Source organism: Eschrichtius robustus, chromosome 11, assembly GCF_028021215.1.
Source record: "Eschrichtius robustus isolate mEscRob2 chromosome 11, mEscRob2.pri, whole genome shotgun sequence".
Classification (NCBI taxonomy): Eukaryota; Metazoa; Chordata; class Mammalia; order Artiodactyla; family Eschrichtiidae; genus Eschrichtius; species Eschrichtius robustus.
Window position 1 is genome coordinate 49857221 of NC_090834.1, and position 26775 is coordinate 49883995.

Sequence of the window (26775 nt, forward strand, 5' to 3'; positions counted from 1 at the left end):
TAGAGCCCATGCTCCGCAACAAGAGAAACCCCGCAATGAGAAGCCCGCGCACCGCAACAAAGGGTAGACCCCGCTGCCCGCAACTAGAGAAAGCCCACACGCAGCAACGAAGACACAGCACAACCAAAAATAAATAGAAATAAATAAAGTTAAAATGATACTTAAAAAAAAAAAAGACACAAGTAACCTTTTCAAATGTGTTTGAAGAGGACAAATATATCAATCAGTGATTAGCTCTTAAGATCTTAGTATGAATTATTTTATCAAATTTTCTACTGGTATCATTCTGGGACTGGCCCTTGAGAGGTTGAGAAAAGGAAGAGAGAATGATTAGAAAATGAAATAATAGTCATATAGTCATGGGAGGGAAAAGAATTTTTAAATTTGGGTGTTGGAATAAATAGGAATGGTTTTTATCTTTTTTGCTAGAAATTACCTAGTACCTGAACATCATGAAAGTGTATGGAGATTGCTTTGTGGGGACAGTTATATCCTGGTTAAATATCACTTGGTATTTGTATAAAACCTGACCTGCTTGAGTGAACATAGGTTTTAAAAATTGTTATCTGTGGTGATTGCCAGGGAAAGCATACTATATGGAGGGAGAGTCATTGTCATTAGGTTTGTTCCTTAACTTCTTATGCCCCAGGGGACTTGTTCATGGTCAGCCTTTCTCATTCTTGGTGTAATGTTTTTGTCATAGAAGTGATGGATTTTTCAGATTGTGACAAGGTAGTTTATATAGGTGCTTAGAAGATGTGGAGATGGTAACTTAATAGCCTTGTTGAATTTCCAACTCTTGTTCCCCTCCTGTTAGAACTTTTAGAGCCATCAGACAACATCTGAGTCCTTGGAAGTACTGAAAGATATCTGTGGGGATTAAATATTCTTCTAATTTTAAAGAATTCTTTCTAAAATATTGCTCATAGTACTAGTCATAAATGTCATTTTCTAAATTTTACTTATAAAACACCCTATTGTAATTTTATCTATTAAATACAATGCTGCTTCTTCTTACAGCAAGTTGGAATTGACAGAGGTGATATACCAGACCTTTCACAGGTAAGTATTGTTATAATACCAATCACTGTCTGCTATATTCTGCTAGGTATGAAGGGTACAAAGATGAATAATATGCAGCCCCTGCTGTCAAGGAGATCAGTGTAATTTTTCTTGACAGATTTTAACATTTTGATATATTGCTGACAATTGTTCTAACACTATTACCGTATAAAATCTACTCATCTCTTATATTGGTGGAGCTAGCCACTACTCTACTGTTCCTTTAGTTTATTCTCTTTAATCTCTCTTTGTTTCTCATCATTATCATTATCAAAAAAAAGAAAGAAAGAAAGAAAGAACTGAACTTAGAGAATGGTATTTTAAAAACAAAATTTTCAGTATACTATTGGTAGAGAATTATCTTATACAGGATTTATTTTTCCTGTTTTAAACCTTCCGCTTTGGCTTTTTGACTCAGGTAAATATATTAAATTGGGATAAACCTCAAAACATGATGCTGGGTTAAGAGAGCAGGCTTTGTCTAAGTTTGAGTCCTGGCTGTTCCACTAGCTGGCCCTGTGATTTGGGGAAGTTACTCTCTATGCTTCAGTCTCATCTCTAAAATGCAGATACTACAATACCCATCTCATTAGGTAGTTGGGAGGATTAAATGAGTTAATACCTAAAAAACATTTAGAGCATTAAGTACTCAATGTTAGCTATTATAATATTATTTTTATCATCATTATCTTCTAAAAATTTCTGGAAAGGAAACTTTAAACCTGAAGTTCTGGCCTTTTCTGGTGTTTGTTGACTGAGTATTAAGAATGAAAGTACCTGCCATAAACTATCCTTATGTATCAAGGTTCTTATTGTTTTTCTCTGTACTCACTTGTTCTGATTCATCCCTTTGATCACCAGGCTAAGAGTATGCACTAGATCTAGTTATGGATTGTATGTAAATAAAAAATTTCTGCATATGCCCACATGAGATAATTGACGTCATTAAGATTAAGCACATTACTGTAGGCTAAATGTGAGAAGAGGCATTGTTTGAACAATATGTAGTATAAGCTGATTTGGCAGTTTCAGATACGCCATTACCCCATTTGTCATGTGAGCTTCACTTATCTTTATTTAAAAAGCATCAGCCTCAGGCCAGACTGTTATCATGTGTCTGTACTTTAATATTCATGGTATTGTGATTGGGTAGGGTCGGCCAGCCTGTGACCCTCCGTCCCTCCCTCTTCATTGATGATCTCTGAATGATTCAGAAAATTTTCAAGTGAATTAAAACAAAGCTTTTTATACTTTAGGGAAGATGGTAGTTAAACACAAGAGAGGAAATTTGAGATTATTTATTCTTTTTTTGTTTGTTATAAATTGCTGTTTTTAGAATGTGAAGCATCACATTTCCTTCACTCTTTGTAATGTGGGTTTGACTTTTAAAGAATAGCCAGATACATTTAGAAGGGATTTGGGAAATAGTTTATTAATTATCATAACTAGGTAGTTTAATATTTGTAAGCACAGCTTAAACCCTTCAGAAAAAAATAAAGTACAGTTTAAATGACCACAGTTTTAATTTAGGATTCTGTAGCATAGTAGTTAGTATCTAGGCTTTCAGATCGGACAAACCTTGCACACTATGTTAGCTCCTGCTATGTATCAGATATGTGATCTGGGACAAGTTGCTTAATTTTCAGTTTCAGGTTGTTTATTTGTAAAATGGATATGTAGTGTCTTTCCCATAGAGTCAGTGATTACATACAAGGTAGCTTGCACAGTGCCTGTGCTGTTACAGGAGCTTTTAAAATGTTAACGGCTATTGTTAACATTCTCATCATCATCTCCGACAATAGCTCTTGGGACAGTAGTTGGCCTGCTGATTTGTTGGGGTTGAGGGAGTGCACATGTGTTCTCAGATCAACGAAGAAGTCAATGTTTTCTACCATATCTTTCTTGTGCTAAGGTCTTGATATGTAGAGAGAAAATACAGGATGAAGGAAATTGTTCAGGTCATAATTGGCAGAGAAGTTGGCTAGTATTGTCTCTTCCAAATGTTTTTGGATCCCTGTAATTGAGAAACTCTATCTGAAATCCTAAAGAATATTTGATGTAAGTGAAAGCCACTGATGTATTTGCTTCACTTAAAAATAGTGAACAATTCCTTTTCAGATCACAGAAAAGATTTCCTTTTGAAAGTAATTAACTGTTCATATTAAGTTGAGATTTGACATGTAGACTGAGGGTTTAAAGCTAGTCTTTAAAAAAAATTGAGGTAAATATCTATTTGAATGAGGATTGATAACCATTAACACTTGTGTAATCAACACCCCATTCAAGATATAAATCAGTTCCACCACCCCAATCCTCCTGTCCCCCTCCAGTCACTCCCTAATCCGCTCCACACAAATCACTATTTTGAATTCTAATAGAATAATTTGTATCAGATTTTGAATTTAATATAAATGGAATCATGCAACTATTTTCATATCTGGCTTCTTTTGCTCATCATAATGTTTTGAGATCTGTCCGTATTGTTGAATATACCATTGATTAATTCTTTTTAATTGCTGAATAGTATTCCATCATGTGAATTTACCACAATTTTGTTTATCTATTTTCTAAATTGGAAAATTTGGAAATTTTTGGATTATTTGCAGTTTTTTAACTATCATAAATAAAGCTGCTTAAAACATTCTTGAACAAGTCTTGTGGAGATAACGTTTGTCTCTCTCTTGAATAAATAGCTAGGAATAGAATTGGGTAATTAAGGTAGTTGTATATTTAACTTTATTTTTTTTAAAAACCCATAGCTTTTTTCAAGGGTGGATGTACTCCCACCAGCATTGTATGACAGTTGCATTTGTTCTGTATCTTCATCAACATTTGATATTACTAGTCTATCTAACTTTAACTATTCTAGTGGGTAAGAAGTTATATCTCACAGTGATTTCAATTTGTGTTTCCTTGATGTTAGTCTTCAGTTTCATTTGTCAATAACTATTCAGAAATAGTGTTTGGACATTTTCAATTACTCAGTGAGTAGTTATTAAGTACCAGGACCATGCTCAACAGTATGTCTGTTTTTTAGGGTTGTGTTTCTATTTAAAATTTAAGTTAAATATAGAAAATTCTAAGATTCTCTTAATGTTTCATGTTCACATAGTCTTAGTTTTTATATCTTTATGTTTGTTAATACTCCTTACCAGGTCATGCTTATGTAATAAAAATAATAGTGTCATTCTTAGGTGGCTGAAACTACACTGTTAATTAGATCATGAAGAATATACCTATTTATTTTTATTGCTCTCCTGTGTTAGACGATACTTGATTTATTTTGACAAAGGAAAGTCTTAATATTTGTACAATTTTAGGCCCCCAGCAGTCTTCTTGATGCTTTGGAGCAACATTTAGCTTCCTTGGAAGGAAAGAAAATCAAAGATTCTACAGCTGCAAGCAGGTACATTATTCTTTGTGGGGCAAAGAACAGTAGTGATGTTTCTGAGAAAGTAGATGAGTCTAGCTGCAAGTTCCAAGTTATTGAACTTCCCTTTATCTTGATTTAACCATTTGTAAGTTGGTTTAATAATAGTATCAACCTCAGAGAGTTGCTGTTAAGGATTAACACGTTAAGTTTTTGGGATAGTTCCTAATTTTCAGTAAATGTCAGCATCTGTTAAGATGATGGCAGTGAAAACTACATGGTTTAGAATGGTGTTCACAGTGTCAGTATTTCTCTTAAAGATGAAATGCATAGGTTCATATGGTGTATTATAATTACAAGATGCCTTTTTTACAGATTTGACTAACCCTCACAATAGCCCTGTGAAGTATGCAGTAGTAATTCTGGGACTCAATCCTAGGATGTCTGACATAAGATTTCATCATCTTTCTCTAATGCCAGTTCATGGGGTTGATTGTGGACATATTTTAGTCATTCTATTAGACTTTTAGCTGATTTCCAAGACCAAGACCAGCAAATTGAAAGTAATATAGATCATCGCTTATTGACCTTGTAATGTTATTTTTGTCTTGGTTAGTAACTTGAGTAATTCTCATGTTTTCTTATGAAGATTTCCTTTTAGCAGTATGAAGAAAAAATTTGTATGAAGTATAAAGAGAACTCTCCTTCTTTTTGATTGTTGTTTTGGAACTTTTTTTTTTTTTAGCAACAAAATTTAATTTGTAAAGGAAAATGTCATTACTGGATTTTAATGCTTTTTAATTGCAGATTTGTTCTTTGAATTTTCTAGTAGGTTTTTAGAAGTATAAGCCAAGTTATGAGGCCCGATTACTTGGGAAAGTAATGAAAAATATAGCCAGGTAGCTCAGGTACACCGATATACCTCATATGTTTTTTAACATAAAATTTTCTGAGTTTCTTGTATTTCTTCACAACAGTATTACTCTTCCTTTGTCTTCTGAGTTATATCTTTATATTGGCTCATTTATAAAATTGATTTTACATAAAATTTAGTTTTTTCACTCGTGTGCTTTGAGTAGAAATTAATGGTGTTTGGTGTGTGAGAAAAGGAAAATTAATAGCAGTCACTGAGGAGTAGTTTCCTGTTAGAATTCTTTACCACACATGTTTATTTTGCCTAGAATTAACATTTGGGAATTAAATGTTGGGGTTTATGATCTGGATAAGGTTTTGATATAAGGGAAGTGAGGTGGTTTGCTGTGAATCCACCAGTAAGGGATGATGCATTGTGCATATATAATATGTTTGAAAAGAATATTCTAGCTTGGCAAAAGGGTAGCAGACAGAAAGGGGATGCCAGATGGACCAGTGACTGGAATGAAACTGATCTTCCTTTGAGAGAACCTGTGGGTCCTCTGGGAATGACATCTTTGGGTGTTATTATAAGGGAAACATACCTAGACATACATTATTTATTGCTGGTACTTATGTTTTAGTATTCTGTAGTAGTACTGCCAAACCCAGGCTGTAAATTAGCAGAAGATCATTTCCTATGAGAAATTCAATACTTTTTACCCGTCAGGGTTTTCCTAGAAGTATGTGAGCTCTTCTCTAATTGCATTGGTTCCCTACCTTGGGGCTTGGAAGAGGCAACGTCCCTCACCTTTACTGTGAACCCTTTCCAAAGTCTAACACTTACTTTAAAAAAGTAAATGAATGTATGTGTAGATCAACTAATTTCTAATAATAATCCTCTAGGTCAGTGGGTAGAATATTTCATCTGAAGTACACGTTTTGACTCCATAAGTTTAGTTCATAATTATGGTGCCTCTCTATGGCTAGCTTGCTAGACCATTTCATAACCAGTGAAATAAATGTTTGGCAAAAAACCAAATTACCTTTGTCTGATTATCCTAGGGCAACAACACTTTCCAACGCAGTCTCTTCCCTGGCAAGCACTGGCCTGTCTCTTACCAAAGTGGATGAAAGGGAAAAGCAGGCAGCATTAGAGGAAGAACAGGCTCGTTTAAAAGCTTTAAAGGTAGGTGTGTGCATTCTCTTTATTTGGGGAAACAAGTATAGGAGTTTATAAAGTAATTGGGACTTCTGTACAGACTAACAGTATTTAATAAATATTTGTACAAATGGGGTGAAATTCAGTAGTCTAATTTTTCATCCTGACATTGAATGACTGGCAAAACAGGGAATACCTTTCTGCTATCAAAACAAAATTAGAAAATGCTTTTTTTTTTCAGAGGCCATACAAACAAATCTGGTTTCTGGATTCCTTATGGTAGTTCCCTTTCTCAACAGGAACAGCGCCTAAAAGAACTTGCAAAGAAACCTCATACCTCTTTAACAACTGCAGCCTCTCCTGTGTCCACCTCAGCAGGAGGTATAATGACTGCACCAGCCATTGATATATTTTCTACCCCTAGTTCTTCTAACAGGTAGGTGGAGTGGTTAATGATTACCTTTGAATACTTAGGCTTAAAGACTTCTAACAGAAATTTTGCAGAGTTTTTCAGGTTTAGTTTGAGACATGATTTTGTAATCATAAATTCACACAAAGGAGGTAGTGATAAATGGTGGTAGTGGTATAATAGCTAAATATAAAGTGATAGACTTTATATTTCGAATGTTTAAGAAATGGGATATGGCTAAATGATAGACTTATACCAATTGGAAAGGTGGTGGGTTAGTTCTGGGCAAACGTTTCATTGTAAAAAAAATTAACTATAGTTAAACACATTTGTGAAGTGTCTCATGGTTCAAGACCCTGTGTATAACTCTTGGATATGTATGTATGATATGTATTTCAGGATATCCTTTCACTGGATGTTAAATGTTTTTCATTTCTAGTCCCTGGTGTTAAACTCAGTAATCTGGAACACAATGAGAGTTTAGTTGCCAGATTTCTGTGGTATTGAAGCCTACCAGCCCAACTTCAAGCTACTTAACAATAGGAATATTATATTTCCAGGCAAATTAGAATAACTGGATTTTTCTAAATTCCTCCTATGTTTTACCTCAGAGTGGTTTAGAGAAGTTTGAAATTCAGATTCTGGTTTGAATCCTGGTTCATTTATTTCTTAATCTGTTTTTTTTTTTTTTTAAACCTCAGTTTCCAAGCAAGGTAATGTATGGTATAGGTCAGTGGTTCTCAGTCTTTACCTAACATTAGAATCACCTGGAGGGTTTATTAAACCACAGATTTCTGAGCCCCGCCTGTAGGGTAAGGCCCAAGAATTTTCATTTCTGCCAGGGTCACAGGATCACTAGTATAGGGTTTAACACAGTGCTTAGTGCATGGTAAATGCTACATAGAGAGTGATAGGGTGTTTTGTTTGCTTGTTTTTCTTTGATTTTGTTGTTGTTGCTGTTTATTTTATTAACTCATCCTTAAACGGTGTTCCCTTCCACCTACCGACTCCCTTCACAGCTCAGTGTAACTTTTACTAACTCAGCTGCTACCTGCTCCCTAAAGTCTTAGTAGATGTTGAATTTAGCTGTGTGTTTCTCTTTCAGCTTTATCTTTTTGTTTGTTTTGATTTTTGTATAATACTTCCTTAGTCCCCAATAACATTGAACCCATTAAGTGTTAAGTTTTTCACTTAGGGACCTTAAAGAGAAGTCTGTCTTAGCTGGGTAGCGGGATGGGGGTAAATGGAAAAGAATGTTGATGGTTCGAGGATGAAACAAATTATTAGATAAAGAACTAATCTTTTTATTTCACTTAATACCCTCAACATTTTCACCTTTTTAATAGTAATTGAAGACAAACGTACAGCCTATTACAGAATGCTTATTGCATATTCTGTATTTTTCCCCAAAGCACTAAATGCATTTGTATTTTGATTTATCTACTTATAAAACTATGTTTTACATCTGAAAGATATGTCTTCAAAACTTTTGTTTTTGAATAAGTGTAAGTTAAAAATAATCTATGCTGAGATACACATAATGCCTCAATTCATGGAAACTGGGATCTTTTTTTTGTGTTGTTCCTTAATCACATAACATGAAATATATTATGTAAGTATTACTCCCCTGGAGTTGTGTAATGGGGTGGCTTTGTTGTAAATTTATATCATATACGCATGTATAATTTTTTCCATGTATTGTTGATATGTTGTTTGATATTTGAAGCAATAAAGGTAAGGTTAACAGGTATTTTACTTGGTAGGGGTATTGGTGTTGCAAATGTAATTGAAGTTCTTTGAAGATTAAGATTAAGAAAACAAATTTCTTTTAAAAAAAGTAATTGCCATGATGTTTCATATTTTAAAATTATGTTGTTTAGGTTCTAGGTTCTTTTCAATAAAGAAATTAGTTTTTTCCTAGGGAAGTCATTGATTCTTTCCAGAAGGGCTATTATTATTTGAATCCTATGTAAACTTCAGATATGGTATTTGAATAATTTTCCAGGCTTCCTTAGAAATATGCTGTTACATGAGGGGTATGCAACTGTTATCTTGCTGCACCTGTTCTTCCTTTGGAGATTTATATTATTGGGACTTTTTTTTCACTTTTCTTTTTAATGTTTTTATTTACTGGGGTGGATGAGGGGAGTGGCTAATGTAGCAAAGTTTATCTAATAAATAAAACATCTTTTCAAAATATCTTCCTAGCACATCAAAGCTACCAAATGATCTGCTTGATTTGCAACAGCCAACTTTTCACCCATCTGTACTTCCTATGTCAGCTGCTTCTCAGGTAGCAAGTACATGGGGAGGTAAGCATTAATGAACCTACTTTGTATGTTGTATAGGCATCTCCCTTCCCCATTCTGTGGGGTTTACTTGCCTTACACTTGATACATGAGTACTTGAAAAATATTGATATGACAGTGAAGTTGTTTTGCCCCTTGAAGACATTTCCATTCATTTATAAGTGCAATTTTGGAATGTATGTCCAATTAAATTATGAAATGAAGTTTAATGAAGATGAAAAAGGACCAAATGTATGTTTAATTGTGAAATCATTCTTTCAATGTTGAATTTCTGTTCTATTACCGGAAAATGTGTAATGGTTGTCTTACCTTTGGTATAGAAAAAAAATTTACTTGCAGAGGGGAAAACTCATCTAATAAAGTTCTAATAAAATTCTGATGGTGTTATCAGGCAGTGCACTATCTTCTCTGCAGGAATGTCATGACAAACTTTATGCTACTTGTATTTAAAATGTTGATTTAATTCAGACCTGTAAGATTTTGATATTCAAAGAATTTTTCCCCTAGTACCAACAGGAAAGTTTGCTGACCTTGAGTAGTTCTTTGATCTTAAGGTGACCGTATTATGATCATGACCTGGCATCTTTGAAGGAATGAGCCTAGTCCATGTCAATTTTTAAGCAGTTTTGCTTAGACATTTAGTATGTTTTCAAATCATTTCCTTTGTTTGGTTTTGGTACTTCTGTTTGTATTTATGTAAGTATCAATATTTTTTATAAACACTGAAAAATTATTTGGGAGGGAAAGATACTCTGAGAAAGGACACTGTCTAGAGAACCGTTAGAGAATGGCAAGCTACCTTAAAATTTATGTTGGCTCACATGTAAAATCTGAATTGATTGGCTTACTTCTCATAGCAGGATTCATTGTTCTAGTGAGTTTTTATGGTGTATTAGACGTTTTCATCTTTATTTTAATGATTTGAGTTAATAACTTTTTTGGGGTTTTTTAATAGTTATTTCTTAAGACTATATTTTATATAATAGAATGTAAACTATGTGAAGGGAGGAGCTCTAAAATATTTTGTTGAGTGATATATCCCTGATGCCTAGAACACTTACTGATATATAACATGTACTTTGTAAATGTTTGTTGAATGAGTAGACATTTTCTTTTTGCAGGGGCAGTTTATTTCTGGTTCAAGACAGGGCAGGGAACAGGAATAGTGAAACACTAAAATACTAGATTTTTAGACTAATTTTGTGAGCCATAACTTGATTTTTAAAACGAATTGATTTTGAAAGCTAGTTTAATTCAGCTAAATCTTAAGATCTGGGAGTAATTTCTAAAAATGATAAGCTAGTTTAAAGTCAGTAAATATGTTAGAATTATTTATCTGAATGATCTGTAGATAGCAAATTAAGGTTAAGAAAGCAGTTTCTTAATATCCTAACGGTCATTACAATTTTAGGATTTTTAATCTGCCAAAATTTACATGCTTATTTCCTGCTTATTGTGAATTGCTTTAGGAAACGTTAGTAGGATTAACATGACCGTTTAAGCAGTTTTAGCTTGCTCACCTTTTAAAAAAACAAACCAGTTTTTCTAAAATTAAGGCTGAAAAGTTGTGTTTTTAGGTAGATGAAAAATTTTACAGAAGGCTTAATGAGAACTAATATAACATTTCCATGAAACTGAGCTATGAAACTGTTTTGTCTGGATACCATGTACAATTAATTCTAACAATGACAATTTAAACTTTCTGCTTGGAATTATTGAGCTCGTAGATGAAGGCAGATAGACTGTTGTTACTGTGGGAGAATAATTTTAAGTAATTTCAGCCTGTAAAAATTGTTTTATATTCTGTTAGAAGAAATATTCCACGGCAGTTTGTGTGTGAATACAGTGTGGGAGTACATTTAATCATGATTTCCTTTTCTATTTTAGGTTATTTTGGTTTGTGTACTATTTTCATCAAAATTTCCCCCATATTTTAACATTAGGCTTGCTGTGTACAAGTGACACTGTTAAACTGGTTAAAAAAAAAAAAGAAGTATTATCAAGTAAAGTTGGGAGCAGAGACAGTAGCAACTGACTACTATTTTTCCAAAAGCTTACAATTATATACGAGGAAAGGACAGTGATCTTACATAAACCCCTCAATTTAAGAAGAATGAAATCTTGTCTTATATTTCATATAAAGATATTTGGCTTCTGAGTTGGTGATAATTTCAAAGTTTTGACTTGTGCCATAATTGGATAATGGAAGAGTATTTTAAGCCAAGAACTTTGAATACTTCCTAATTTTAGTCATTGTATTGTTCATACCCATGACATTCAGATTAAGACTTTTTACTTTATTTTTAAAATTAAAGTTACTAAGATAAATAAATAAATCTTTTATATAAAAAGCTTTGATCATAACAGTAAATTCTAAAAGGCATTTTTTTTTATGTTAACCATTTACCTGAACGTTTGAAATATGTAGCATTTTACATCATGCTTTTATAGTATGTGACAAAACAAAGGTATGCTTTTTTTTTTTTTTTTGATAATTCTAAAATCTTTTTCTGTGCTTTCCTTGCTCTCATTTGCTAAAAATGGGTGTTAACAACAGATTTGGTATTTAATTTAGTTCTTATCATAAGCACCACAGAAAGGACGCGTATTCCCAATCACAGCTAGGTTGGTGATACAGAGTTAAGAGGAGGTAAAGTTCATATGTTTATGTGAGAGGCATTTTAAGGTTCCACCTAAAAATGAACGTTGAAGAGAGAGAACACAAGCTCTCCTGTTTCTCTCATTGCATTATTAGTGAGCCTTTGATTTTTCAAGAAATGGTCTGGAATCTAAACAAGCACTTGGTGTTGAATACTAATATCTTGAGATATCAGTTTTCATCACCATGAAAACTTTGAGTTACAGCAAATCTAAAAATATACAGTATTACCAGGTTAAGTACACTGTTGTATATTTTAAGCAAGATTTCAAAATTTAATTCAGGCAAAAAAGAATGACCCATTCTGAAGTTGAATTTGTTTTACTCTCAGCTGGCATGAGACACACAACACTATGAAAACACTCAATTTTCTGTGAATAGATGTAGATATCAAATATTTACCTCAAGACTGTAATATGACTGGTACTATTTTTGTTTTAATTTTTTGGATTATTTTTCTATGACTCTAATGTAACATAAAATTAAACTTTCAAGTGAATAATGACAAAAATAATGGAAAAAAGTATTTATTAAAAGTATAAGGAATTTTAGAGTTGCCAGTCTGATAAGTACAGTTTAAGTTGGAATAGCTGGAACATTATTACTACTTTTTTTTGTCTTTAATGAATTTGAATTAATCATTTATGGTATAGTAGACTAACATCATTTAAAATGATGATGATGATTTAAAAATCATCATCTAATCTAAATGATGTTAATCTGCTACCCATAGTAGTAGTGTTTTGTCAAGGTAGATTAAGAGCTGGTTTTTCTTATTGTCTGACTGATCTAAATATACAGATTCACTTATACATTTCTGCATATTCTTCTTTAGGACGTTTCATATAATAGGAAATGATTGATATTAAGCGCTTAGGTAAAAAGTGTCAATCAATTGATATTAAGCGCTTAGGTAAAAAGTGTCAATCAATAGAATAGCAGATAACTAGTAACTTTTTCCAAACATGTCTTTTCTCATGAACCTAATAGATCTGTTGTAGAAATGTGTGTACTCTTTTTGAATGACTTCTCTCATGACTTCTTTTGCATGGAAAACCAGAGAGAAGTTTTGTGTTACTTGTCCAACAAAGTATGATGTACTTTAAAAACTCCATGCCTCTATCAAATATTTAAAAGTAGTACTTTCAACCAAACTGGTCAACTCTAAAAAACGCAACTCCTTTCTGATACAAGAAGGAGTTAGAGCGGTCATCATTACATTTTTATTTTAGTACAAAAAAATGAATCTTATTTTTGACTATTTTCTGCTTTTTATTTCTGAATTATTTTTTTCTGATTCTTTTCCCCCATTGTTCCATTTATTGAGAAGTGGAGGGGTGGGAAAGATGTTTAACATGATTATTTGAGTTAGAATAGTACATCAGTGAGTTTTGATATGTTTGTAGGACTTCATACAATGACCTCAATATTATCTTGATATTTTTCTTTTTAAAGTTGCAGTTGCATGATTTGTAGAACACTAGCTTTGAATTTATTGACTTTAAGGATAAAGTGTGCCTATATTGTTTTGCAGAAGCTGATCCTTAGGCCATTGCTTCCTTATTGTTTTATCATACAGTCTTAGAGTAAAATACAGTGCGTAATATTGTATTCTTAAGTAAGGACCAGAAACTAGACTAGAAGAGGCAAGAACAGGCGCTGGTTGGAAGTACAGGAGTATCTTTTCATTTTTAATTGTGTTATAAGAGAAAAAATTATGACACTATATTTTCGCTGCTCTTTATTTTTTCTTCTCCCCATTTACTTAAGGTATGATGAATGGCTTTCAGTCATTACAGTGACAGTTATCTTGAATGAGGTGTAGGTAGAGTAAATATGTGATTCTAAATTTGATAATAAAGTACATATTTGGTACCATTCTAGTAGGGAACAATACTTTCGTTATTCCTTCCAAATCATTTAGGCTTTAAAACTCATAGCTAGGCCTTCAAAGCTAATCCCAGTCTGCTGGGATGGCCAGTCTTTAGTCTCTGTTCTTAATTTTTCTAAAATTCCTTTCCCATCATTAGACCTTTTCTTCGTCTTTATTATTTTGTTTCCTACATCTGAACCTATACAAGAGTTTATATTCACATGTTAGAAACCCCTAATTCCCTTTGGTTTTTGAAATACTGCCTATTCCACATTTGAATTAATTATTTATATCAATTATGTGAGTAAACGCAGAACTGATACACCCCCACCTTGGGTGGGGAACACAGTTCAGGGTAGATGGCTCTTTTATAGAAACATTTTTGTTCTTACATATCTTCTTTTTTAACTACACGACTGTTGGCTTTCTGATGTAAAGCAGATCTGGCCTTCGTATGCTACTGTTGTTATGGACACATAAGTATTTTTTTCTGAGGGTTCATTTTAAAATATGTTAAATGCATTTCTTCTATCTTGGTGATTAGATTTGATCATTTGCATTTAGATTAATAATAATATAGCTACTACTTTTCACTTTGCATCTTTTGACTGATTACAATACTAATTAATTTACTTCCTTTCTTCATTTTGCTATAATGCACTTGGACTGCACAGATCCTTTCTCTGCTACTGTAGATGCTGTTGATGATGCCATTCCAAGCTTAAATCCTTTCCTCACAAAAAGTAGTGGTGATGTTCACCCTCCCATTTCTTCAGATGTATCCACTTTTACTACTAGGACACCTACTCATGAAATGTTTGTTGGTAAAGTACCATTTAACCTTTCTTTCCAATTAATGTTTATACTGCCTAAGTATTTTTTTTAACGTATCCATTATTTTTAAAGCACTGCAATAATTACTTTGTATTTTAATAACAAATTTTAAAGTAAACTAAATAACAATAGTGTAGTGAGATTTTTTATGCCAGTATCCCTAATTTTATTTAATGCAGGTTTTTAGGAAAGAAAATTTCCTTTGAAATTGGACTTTGTTTTGTTCTCTATCATACTGTAGCATCACATGCTACATCCTGTTTATTAGTTCAGAGAGGTGGTTATTAGGAGAGTTGATTGAAGGAGTAACATCTCTTAAACTTAGTTACGTGTTTATGTGTGCTTATATTTTTCCCTCTCTGCTTGAGAAAGAGGGTGATTATCACTCTTAGTAGCTTTCTGAATCTTTCTTTTTTTCCCCTTTTTAATTTCAAATAATGGTACAACTTTATATTGTCTAAAACCCACTATACCCTCTGTCCAATCTTAAGGGTCTCATTTCATTGTTAGCCTGGAGGTAGATGAAAAGTAGAAAATGAAAAGCAACTTGACTGAATAGCCTTAATTGTGGTATAAAAATCTGTAAAAAGGCAAAATTTCATACCACAGTTGTACAAGGAAGAATAAGTTTTTAAGTACATACTAAACTGAAAGAAATGTTTTTGAATCTTGCTAAAAAGATGCTAAACCCCCTTAAAAGATGATGAAAACTGCTTTTATTCAATTCAAAGAAACAACGTAAGGTGACACAAATTTAAATCTTTGATTAAAGCAGCATGCAGAAAGTCATCTGTGTACCCTAGGTAGATCATGTGGCCATATTCTGTTAGATATATCTGAGAGAGGGGAGGATGGAAGGTGACTAGAAAGCAGTAGTTGGAGATCTGAGAAGGTTTCAAGGCAGGTGCTCCAGTTATACAACTAGTCTAATAGTTCTAAAGTGTAATAGTTGGTTGCAATAATTCCTTTATTATATTGTAATACATTTAAAAATTATATAAAAATTAATTGAAAGTAAATTATACATTTTGTTGCTCTAGAAATTTGTCAAATGGAGTGCCTTTTTGCTTGGTAATAAGGGGTAACTAGAGTTATCTTTGGAGTGTTCTGTTGGGGTGGTGGTTTTTTAGGTTTGTCTTTTCTTCGTATTTACTGAATATGAATAGTCTGTATATTGTAAATATGGCTGTTTGTATCTTTTTAAGTCAGTTGCCTTAATTTGGGGATATGAAACAGATACGTCTTTGCTTTGGGACTATATATTTAGATCTTTTAGGTCAGAGCGCAGTGCATGGGCTTCAGGATGTCACATCTGTATCCCCTGAAGGGGGACAGAATGGAGGGCAGTAACCTTAAGTGCTGAAGGTTGTAGCTATTTCACATATAAACAAAAACAGAGTAAAAATATATAAAAGTCATGTGAGAGAGTTAATTATTATTTTGACTTTTCAAGGAAAGCCTGTAATAAGAGGAATATACTAGAAATGTCATATTCCTAATGTTTTTTAAGTATAAGGCCTATGATTTGGGGCAAGAGGAAGACCAGAAAGCAAAGCAGATTAGTAAAGTTGATGGCTATATACTCCAAGGTCAGTCGGTCCATTTGAAAATTAAAATCATAGAATTGGTGATTCAGTGTTTGCAAAAACCTGCAGAAAATGTTTGGTCCAGCTCTCAACTCTCATAGTGGTAACAGAACATTATTACCATTTTATGGATGCATCCATCACCTGAGTGCTAGAAAAGTTAATCAGGATAACCCAGCTAGTGGGAGCAAAGCCTAAAGCAAGAGACAGCAGCTTTGCTCTGCAGTGCTCTTTCCCTTATGGAAGTGCAGACTTTCATTTAAACCCTTATCTTCCTCTTTCTGAGGGCAAATAATACAAATGAAAGTATGATGTATATTTTTAAAAAAAATCACATCTGCCAAGTTTTGTCATTAGAGAAAAATAATTTGTTAAATACTTTTTTTTTTTTAATGAAAATGAGTGCAGAAGGGGAAATTAAAAACCACTGATGTCAAACCATTAGGCATTAGTCTAGAATAGGGGTCAGCAAACTTTTTCTTAAAAGGTCAGATTGTAAATATTTTTGGCTTGTGAGCCACACGATCTCTTTCGCAGCTGCTCAACTTTGACATTATAGCATGAAAGCAGCCGTAGACAAGACATAAACACATGAGCTTGGCTGTGTTCCAGTAAAACTTTATTTACAAAGACAAGCAGCTGTAGTTTGTTGATGCCTGTCCTAGAATAGACTTTTTAATAAGTCTTTCAGTGCAAGTTGAAAGTTCCTGAGAAGTAGAGTTGTATAATAAAAATTCCAATACTTTCTTACTCAGAGTAGTAAGAGCATGAGAGGACCACCCAAGGTGTGCCATTCCTGGCACTGCATCATCTAATTAGCCACTAGCCACATGTCATCATTTAAAGGTTAATTAAAATTAAATGTTAAATAAAATTAAAATTTTACTTCCTCACTTGTACTAGCCACATTTTCGTTCTTCAGTGGCACATGTGCCTAGTGGCTACCATAATGTATCATATGCATATATCTGCATATTGTGCGGATTTATAAAACATTTCTGTTATTAGGAAGCTCTGTTGGATAGTGCTCTAGAACAGTGGTCAGGAAACTTTCGGTGTAAGGAACCAGATAGTAAATACTTTAGGCTTTTATAGGATGCATAAAATCTTTGAGTCGTCATCTTTTCTTTTTTCTTTCTTTTTTTTTTTTTTAAAACAACCCTTTCAAAAGGTAAAAACCATTTTTAGCTTACATGGACATATAAAAATAGGCCCCAGGCTGTAGTTTGCCAACCCCTGCTCTATAGGATTAAGAACGACCAAGAACAATCAGAGTTAGCTATGTAGATACCTTCCAACCCTTCCAGGGGAGGACCTTGATTTGATGATATGATTCTCAGTGTACTTGGTAGCTTGTCCTCATTAAAGCTATAAGAATACTGAAACTTGTAAGTCAAGGGGAGTGGGTTGTGGTTCCAGCTATACCATGTTTGTGATCTTGTCTAGGCCTGCTTCCTCATCTGCAAAAGGAGACATTAGAAGACATGTTGGTATTGACTAAAAATCCAACTGGTTCATATTTCTTTATCTAAAGAAATACAGTATTGGTTATTTTAAAAAATTTACTGTGAATATTATTTATATATATTTTAAATATAGTACTTATAATGGAGGCTTAAGTGCTTTTTTTTAGTAAGTTGTAATTTGAAGAACACCAAGGGCTTGGACTCCTCTGTTTTTTCTTTTGTTTGTTTTTGTTTGTTTCTGTTTGTTTTTAATTACTCCATTCCACTCTTAACTGTTCCTCCTCACTTTCTCACTTTTCTCTTTTTTTCTTTTTTTCCTGTCCTTTCTTTTCCCCCCTTATATGCCTTGTCAGATTCTTTTTGTGGTACTCAAGCTTATCGTAATACTACCCTTATGTGCCATGAGCCTTCTACTGTAGCTGGTTTATTTGGAGGTAGGTAACAATAATCTCTAAAATTTATCAGTTTATTTATGCAAGAGGGGTTTCTTTTTGTTGTTTTCCTTAAAATGAGTTGGTAAGAAAAAAAATACTTGGTTTTGAAGAACAGGTAGTTGCTTAATTTTGTTTTCCTTGATTAAACACATGATTGTTTTATGAATGGATGCCTGTCATCTTCCTGCTTTTATTCATTCTCAAAACTTTCAAATTTTCAGAAGAGTTTATAACATTTTACTATTACAAGCTTACGGAATTTAAAGCTCTGTGTATAGATCTTAGTTGATAGAATGGCAGATAATTTTGATTTGAACAGTTGTGGCACAGGTGAAGGGAGATGATACTGGAAAGAAGCATGCTTTTCCAGCGCTATGCAAAGGCCATAGAAATGGGAAGTAGTTTCCAGGAAGGTGTAACCAATTTGATCTGTATCTTTCCAAATATATTCTGTCTAGGCCAATGCAGTAGCAATAAGACCTCAAAATCCAGCTGAATTTTTTTGTGTATAGGGGTTGTTACCTTAGTTAAGTTGGCATTAAAAAGTAGGTTTGACACAGCTGAAGAACTGAGGTTCTTGACTGGCAGTAAGAATTAGACATGGTTAAAAGTGTTTAAAAATGGAATTGTTGAGGGCATTTAACGGAAAGAAAATGTTTGGAATACGGTGAACTTGGGTGTGAATTCCAGTTACACTCCTTTACCTGTGTGACTTTAAGCAAGTATTTAACTTTTCTAAGACTATGAAAATTGGGATAATAATGTCGTGCAGGATTGTTATGAGGTGTACATATATGCCTGTATAACATCTAGCACAATGCCTGACACAGAATTATCATTAAAACTACTTGTATTGAGAACTATCTTGTGGGGACTTCCCAGGTGGTCCAGTGGTTAAGACTCCGCGCTTCCACTGCAGGGGCAAGGGTTCAGTCCCTGATCGGGGAACTAAAATCCCGCATGCCGCAGGGCGAGGCCAAAAAAAAAACCAATTATCTTGTGTAGGCAGATCATTTCATACTTGGAGTATACTTCTTACCTAAATTATTTAATCATCAGATATAATCTTGAAAACTCATTGTTTTTGTATTGCTTATAGATTTTTAAATTGCCAAGGGCTATTTATTTTTTAGCCCAGCATTTGCTATTTCAAAGCTCAAGAAGTTCATAAAACTTGAAGAGTCCTGATAAATAGATATAATTCTTATAGCTATAATAATAAAAACTAATTTTCCTACCTACTAATTTATATAAGATGAAATACTCAGGATAAACCAAAAACCCTTAATAGATTCTGGAATCAAAGAAATTGGGGTTTAAGTCTTGATTCTGCCACTTACTAATTATTTTACCTTGGATAAGTTGTTTAATCTCTTAGTTTCCTCATCTGTAAAATGAGGATAATAATAACTGTCTCATAGTGTTATTGTGTGGTTTAAATAATAACCTATCTATAAAGCCCTTGCATAATGTCCCAAAAGCTTTTTCATCTTGTACCTCTCAGTCACCTTACTATTGTCCTCTCAAGATTTGCCCTGTAGTACAGTGGTTTCTAAATGTTAATCTGTGAACTGGAGCTGTTCAGTGACAGTGTTTTCATTGGGCTTTGTGAAATGAAAGAGTTAGGCAGTTCAATGTAGTGATTATTTCATAAAATTAACCTTAACTTTGATAGCCTATTCATCTTTTTTTGGGGGGGGTCCCTAAATCTGCTCTTTTGAAATGGTGATATTAGTTCTGTAGCTTTGCTTTAAGTAACTTTTTTTTTTTAATATATAAATTTATTTATTTATTTATTTATTTATTTATGGCTGCGTTGGGTCTTCGTTGCTGTGCGCAGGCTTCTCATTGCGATGGCTTCTCCTGCTGCAGAGCACGGGCTCCAGGCACGCGGGCTTCAGTAGTTGTGGCTCGCGGGCTCCAGAGCGCAGGCTCAGCAGCTGTGGCACACGGGCTCAGCTGCTCCGCGGCATGTGGGATCCTCCCGGGCCAGGGATCGAACCCGTGTCCCCTGCACTGGCAGGCAGATTCCCAACCACTGCGCCACCAGGGAAGCCCCTTAAGTAACTTGTAACAATTAAAGGTTGACAATCTAATCAGCTATTATAATTTATTAAGAATTTCCCTTTTAGTTTATTCCTCTGCTGTGTAGAAGCTTTTAAAATTTGAGGTACTAGCTCTGGATTACTTTATATCTTTTCAAATCTTTTATACTTTTAGGCAGTAATATAATTTCACAGATTGGTGCCCCTAGGGACCTCAGGAGATGGCTCCTCTCTTTACAGAAAGTAATGAAGTTGTTTTTGTGTTATTATAAAGGATAGGCTCATCTCTGATATCAGTCAAATTCTAGAAAGAATTTGGGACAAGATAGCAAGGGAAAAGAGAAATTGGTATGCTGTCTTACTTTATAAATTATTGTTCCCTGTGTTTTCTAAAGTTTAATGATACCATAGCTCAGCTATTACTTCCAAGATGATTTAAAGAACGCTATGTGTGGTGGTTTAGCATGGGCATATAATTAAGCATGATAGATTTTTGTCTTTCTTGAGTAGATACATCTGTTCTTTTTGTAAGGAGTTACCAGAAGAACCATCAAGCCCATGGTATATTTCTTAAACAGTCCATACATTCCAAAGAGCTGTTAAATTGGTATATCTATAGAATTCTAGGAACCTTTTGATGAATGGTCAGATTTATTTACTAAATTACTTTATGTTTTGATAGTGCTTGTATTCTCATTGTATGACCAGTGTCTTTGAGTTAAGAGTATTTTAAGGGTTAAATAATTATGGAATAAGATCAAACTTGTACATTTAAAAAATTCATACTATGATGTAAAATGCTACTTTTAAAGTAGTATCATTGATGTATACCAGCTTGTGTGGGTCATTGTTAATAATAAGTTATTGCTTTTTGGCTTCTCTGGCTTTGAGGACCTTCTTGAACTTCTCACCAAATCTTGTCCTACTTTTTGTTTTTCTTTAAGATCAGTCCTTTTAGTACAGCATTATTGTACTTCTTTATATCCTGGTGGTATACATTAAGAGTTCAAAGTGAGATTCTTACAGACTGAAAGTCCTATAGCAGAAAGTTGGGACAGGAAGAGAGAGAGAGTCTATGTTTAGGGCTCAAAAGTTTAACTTCTCTTTAATGATATAGTTGTTAATCTTCTAATACCAGACATTTTTTATTTTTAACATTCTGACTTTATAGAATTTAGAAATGGAAGAGAATTCAGGAGCCATTTATTACAGCCTTCCACAAAGCAAAAGAATTCCTTCTTTGTGATCCTTGCTAGGCTGTTCTCTACTTGGATATATACTCAGTGATTGAAAGCTCCCCAAGTCATGTGACAGCCCTAATGGTTTTAGATGATTTTAATTCTTCTTGTCAGCCTCTGGAAATTCAGAGCCTCACCTCACAAAATATAACCTCACACAATTGAAAATCTTAACGTTTACCTCAGCATTGTCTGCTTTCAGCAACATGAGCTGGGTGTCTGTTGGCTTATTGCCACTACCATCAGTGTAACATGGACAGGAAAGCATAAATTTTCTGGTGTTTCAGAGCAGTTAGGTAAATTAGTATATTTGATTATACATGTCAGCTCCACTTTTGGAAGTAGTTAAGTTGAAGTTAGAGGGTGGTTGGGTGTTGAAAATAGTCTTTTTTTTGTTTTTTTAATATTCAAAAAAACATCTGGACATGGGGGGGGTCATAAGGGTTAGTGGGTTATAACTTTCAGAATCCTGTCACCTCTCAAATTAACTTAAACCATATAGCTTTTGATTAACCATTGAAGGAAGGAAGGGAGAAAGGAAGGAAGGAGAGAGAAATATGGAAGGTGAGTAGGTAGAGGGAGAAAGACTCTTGGGGGATACTAAGTAGACTCATATTTTTTTAAAGCACCACAGAATACTTATTTAATTCCCAAATGATCTCTTAAATTATATTTGGCTTCATGCAAAATCCTCGAATTTTAGATGTGTTTGGTTTTTTAACATCAGCTTACAAATTTAAGGTAAAAAATAAGCAAAAAATGTTATTTCTGTAATGAAACAAACTAGTAGTTCAACTTCACTTGCTCTTTTGTTAGTTTTCTTAGTCAGTGGGATGATTTTGTTTTGGAAAATGTAATCACAAGAGATGGGGTGGTCTAGGAAGCATTTTTGCTTGAAGGGTTGGCTTTGTTTTTTGTTGTGGGAATTTACTGCTTTTTCCATTCTATTGTCATCATTATTAAAGAGCTGTAGATGTAGTTATTAAAGAATTGAGCTTTTTCCATTTTGGTTTTTCTTAGGATTCACTCCTTCTCCAGTTGCACAGCCTTCAGCTGGCCTTAATGTTGACTTTGAATCTGTGTTCGGAAATAAATCTACCAACGTTATTGTAGATTCTGGGGGTAAGAAAAAATTGCTTTATTAACATTACTATAATGTTCTAGTTTAGAGTCTGTGTAAGGACAGATAATGGTCCTTTTAACATGTGTAAATAGATGAAATTGGGGTAGCCAAAGAAGTGGTCCCTCTTCCCCCAGCCACTAGAAGAAAGCTTCAAGGGACTGTTAGCCTTTACTCTTTTCTTAGTGGCAATTTTGAATCTGGGTAGATTTTGTTTCTCCCAGAGCTTTTAAATAAGAGAGAAAAAAAGAGATTTTACTCAGATTAGACTGCTAGATTGCTAGTGACTGTGTGTAGAATGCTGTACCTTTTACTCTAATTTTTACCTTTACTGAAATGAAATTGGCTTTTTTGAAAACTAGGAAAATATGACCTGTGGTACCTTGACTCGTTGAGGTAGTCTGTGTAATGAACAGCTAGAATAATTAAATATCAGAGTTGTGGGTTCACGGGCTTTTTATTGTTTTATAGTATGCTTGTTTAGTCATCTTAAGAGAACTTTATAAATCTGTAGAGCCAAGTTTCCATTTAACATCTTGGTAATTTGAAGTTTTGTAAAGATTGAGTTCCTATAAAGTTGGCACCAAATTATATTCTTAATCATGGGGTGGTAAGTGTAGTAATTAAACTCAAGCCATTTAAAGAAATACATTGAGGTGTTGTTAATTTTATAATATACAATTAGTTTTCATAAGTATACATACAAAAGTAAGAAGCAAACTTATAAAGAATGTGTATGGACTAGGAATTTATTTTTTCCTGTGCACTAGTAGGTTTATAATTATATTTTTTGATGCATTTGACTTTTTCCTCTTGAGTTTATCTTGCTGGGAAAAAGGATAAAGGAAATAGAAACCAATTGTTCATATTTTATAAACCCCCGTTTTTGGTGACTTTCTTTTTCATATTCTCTAGTATTCCTGGGTTGTGCCGTTCAGTCCTTTGGTGGTTTGGTTGATTGGATTTGTTTTACCTTCTACCGTTTGGTAGAGAACCTTAAGGGATTTTATTTTATTTATTTTATTTTTTTATTTTTAAGCAGTGTTCTACTTTACTAGATGGTTTTATGCAGTTTGAGTGTAGTTTAGCTATTTCTTATGTATAATTTAGGCTAGCTGTTTTTAGACAGGAAAAGAGATAACCTAGTGGTTCATTTTCACTTGCTTCTAATATACTGTTTTACATATACCTTACATTCTCCACTTTGAAGAGTATAAAAAGGTCTATAAAATATTATTTCTTAAAAGGAACTTTTTTTCAAAGTTACAGAGATATATTTTTTACCTGTATTGCTTCAGGTGTAAGTGAGTCTTCAGAAAATTTTGTCAGCTGAGGGGAAGGATTAATTCCATTCCCTTCTCTTTCACAGAGAAGGGATTTGAAATGGTGGATTTCTCCTTTTTCCACTTAAGAGCATTTATTAGTGCCCATTTTCCTGGAGGACTTCTCCAGTAAACAAACAAGGAGAAAAGGCAGAGACCTCCTTTAGAAAGCTGTAGCACCATAAAGTTCCTTACAAATCCTATTTCGTCTGTTTGTAACTTTAAGGCTTTGATGAACTAGGTGGACTTCTCAAACCAACAGTGGCCTCTCAGAACCAGAGTCTTCCTGTTGCCAAACTCCCACCTAACAAGTTAGTATCTGATGACTTGGATTCATCCTTAGCCAACCTTGTTGGCAGTAAGTATTTTTTGGATTCTTTAATCTTTAAAATAAGTTGTTTTATAAAAATTAGTCTAGTTTTTAAATGCTTTCTTTTTCTCCTGTCCTAGATCTTGGCATTGGAAATGGAACCACTAAGAAGTGAGTGTTTTATTTGTATTCTTTCCCTGTGTGCCTTTAGAGGTTGATTAGGCTTTCCTCTCAAGAAAGTATGTGTAGAGATGTCATCTGCATCTTAAATGCTCTGTTCAATCTAAATGTATAGTAAAGAAACTTCATAATTACACACACTTAATATTCTCACTCATATTTATTTAAAGTGATGTAAATTGGAGTCAGCCAGGTGAAAAGAAGCTAACTGGAGGGTCTAACTGGCAACCAAAGGTTGCACCAACAACTGCTTGGAATGCTGCAACAATGGTGAGTTGGAAAAGCTCATTATATACTAACATGAATGATTTAGGTAAATGTGTAACATGAAAATGTTTTTAAAATAGTGATAAGGCATAAGTGGAAAGATTGTTACCAAGTTTTAGAAATATAAGTAATTTGTATTTCTTTTAAAGGAAGCTTGGTTGTGTTTGCCAGGTACATTTTAGTAGCTAACATTTATTTAAAGGTTACTTTGTGTCAGGCATCATTCTAACAAATAATATGTGGTTTTGTTTTATATAATCTTCAAATTAACCTTACACGGTAGTAACTATTGTTATCCCAATTTTACAGATGAGGAAATGAAAACACAGGGTTATTAAGTAATACGCCCAGATCACAGAGATTGGGCGGGTTTTTAGAACCCAGGCAGCCTTACCTCAGAGCATATTCTCTTAATCACTATTCTCTACTGCTGGTTTCAAATCTATTATTTATTTATCTACAATAAATAAATAACCTTAACACTGAACCAATTGCTAGATTCATACACATACACATATTTCCCCCAACAGTGGCTCAGTGTTCACCAATGCAGGGCTCCCCAACCCCTGGGGCCACAGACCAGTATGGGTCCGCTGCCTGTTAGGAACCGGGCCGCACAGCAGGAGGTGAGTGGCGGGCAAGCGAGCGGAGTTTCATCTGCTGCTCCCCATCGCTCGCATTGCCGCCTGAGCCATTCTCTCCCCGCTCCTCCACCCGAGGAAAAATTGTGTTCCCTGAAACCCGTCCCTGGTGCCAAAAAGGTTGGGGACCGCTGCACTGATGGTGCAGTGTTCACTAATTCAGTGTTCTGGTGACTTTAAGACTATAAGTGCAGCAAATAAGGAGAATCAACTATATAAATTATATGGCAGTATTAACAAAAGCCAAGCAAGTATAGTTTTAACTGAGTATGCCTATACACATACACATCTCACATAGATTATAATCTTAAATCCCAAAACAAAAAAACTCATTCTAGTGGATTATATATTTTTTTATTTTACGAAAGAGAAAACAAGTGCCAGAGGTGTTAAGTGACTTGCCTGAGGCCTCCCCACTAATGGGTGCCTGAATTGAGAGACTCTTGCCCTATCCAACTGGCCCCAGAGCCAGAGCTTCTTGCAGTACACGACACTGTTCCCTACTTCTCCATCTTCTGGTCATCGTCATGTCAGAGCTGAAACAAGGCACAGCCCCACCTTGTTTGACCTCAGCTGGGAATGAATGCATCTGGTGACAAATTTTTCACCACTTTGCGCACATATATGAATGACTTCAAAAGTACCACAAGTATTGATTTTGAGATTACAAATAAATTTCAGTGCATAGCAAATTTGCAAATACAGAATCCATGATAATGAAAATTAATTGTATATGATAATTAATGAGTTAGCATCTAGTACTGAAGAAGTTCTAACGGTTTTAATTACTATAAGGTATGGTCGCCCCAGAGTAGTTTTGTGGCTGTACCCCTATCCTTGGTCAGCTGCTGTTCTACCAATCCAGTAAGTCTCCCTGGGTCAGAGAAAACCAATTTCTTTTTGTAGAAAAATTTGAAACATGCTTTTTTGCAACAGTGTGCTAATAAGCAGCATTTGATTACACAAGCCACACATTGTATCCTTTCTGTTGTTGTTAGAGACCCCCATTATCCTTTTTTTTTAACTTTTTATTTTTTTTATTGGAGTATAGTTGCTTTACAATGTTGTGTTAGTTTCTGCCGTACAGCAAAGTGAATCAGCCACACGTATACATATATCCCCATTTGCCCACTTTTTTTTAATATACCTTCAGGGGCATTAGTTCTTTTTTAAAAAATTTTTTTTCATTTTATTTATTTATTTATTTTTTACATCATTATTGGGTTATGATTGCTTTACAATGTTGTGTTAGTTTCTGCTGTACAACAAAGTGAATCAACTATATGTATACCTATATCCCCTCGCTCTTGAGTCTCCCTCCCACCCTCCCCACCCCACCCCTCTAGGTCGTTACAGAGCACAGAGCTGATCTCCCCACATTATCCTTGTTATAACTACTTTTTGTTATTAAATCTCTTCCAGAGCACTGTGCTGTTTCGCTGTTTCCTTGGGTTAATTGTATGTTAAAATTAATAGGGCTGAGCTAAAAATAGTGCGCTGTTAAAGTTTTACATGACATTAAAGAGTGTTATTAGTTTCCGTCTTCATTAATGGCAAACAGTATTGAAATTTAGCCACCTTTTTAAATCAGTACTTTTTCTCTGGTAGTGGTCACTACCGTCACCAATAATAAAAC

The 26775-nt window shown here is 34.1% G+C and overlaps 1 protein-coding gene across 10 annotated transcripts in view; it reads left to right on the plus strand.

Moving 5' to 3' along the window:
* Positions 1-26775, plus strand: part of PICALM (phosphatidylinositol binding clathrin assembly protein) — a 106835-nt gene that overhangs the window by 61640 nt on the left and 18420 nt on the right. For 4 of the 10 annotated variants that reach the window (XM_068556743.1, XM_068556745.1, XM_068556747.1 and 1 more), the window contains exons 8-17: positions 1021-1062; positions 4383-4468; positions 6350-6473; positions 6746-6882; positions 9064-9167; positions 14371-14520; positions 22320-22421; positions 23968-24099; positions 24192-24222; positions 24402-24501. In XM_068556743.1, the coding sequence (XP_068412844.1) occupies positions 1021-1062; positions 4383-4468; positions 6350-6473; positions 6746-6882; positions 9064-9167; positions 14371-14520; positions 22320-22421; positions 23968-24099; positions 24192-24222; positions 24402-24501 (1008 nt within the window). The remainder of the gene's footprint in view (positions 1-1020; positions 1063-4382; positions 4469-6349; positions 6474-6745; positions 6883-9063; positions 9168-14370; positions 14521-22319; positions 22422-23967; positions 24100-24191; positions 24223-24401; positions 24502-26775) is intronic. The other 6 variants (XM_068556744.1, XM_068556746.1, XM_068556750.1 and 3 more) reach the window with 3 other exon arrangements.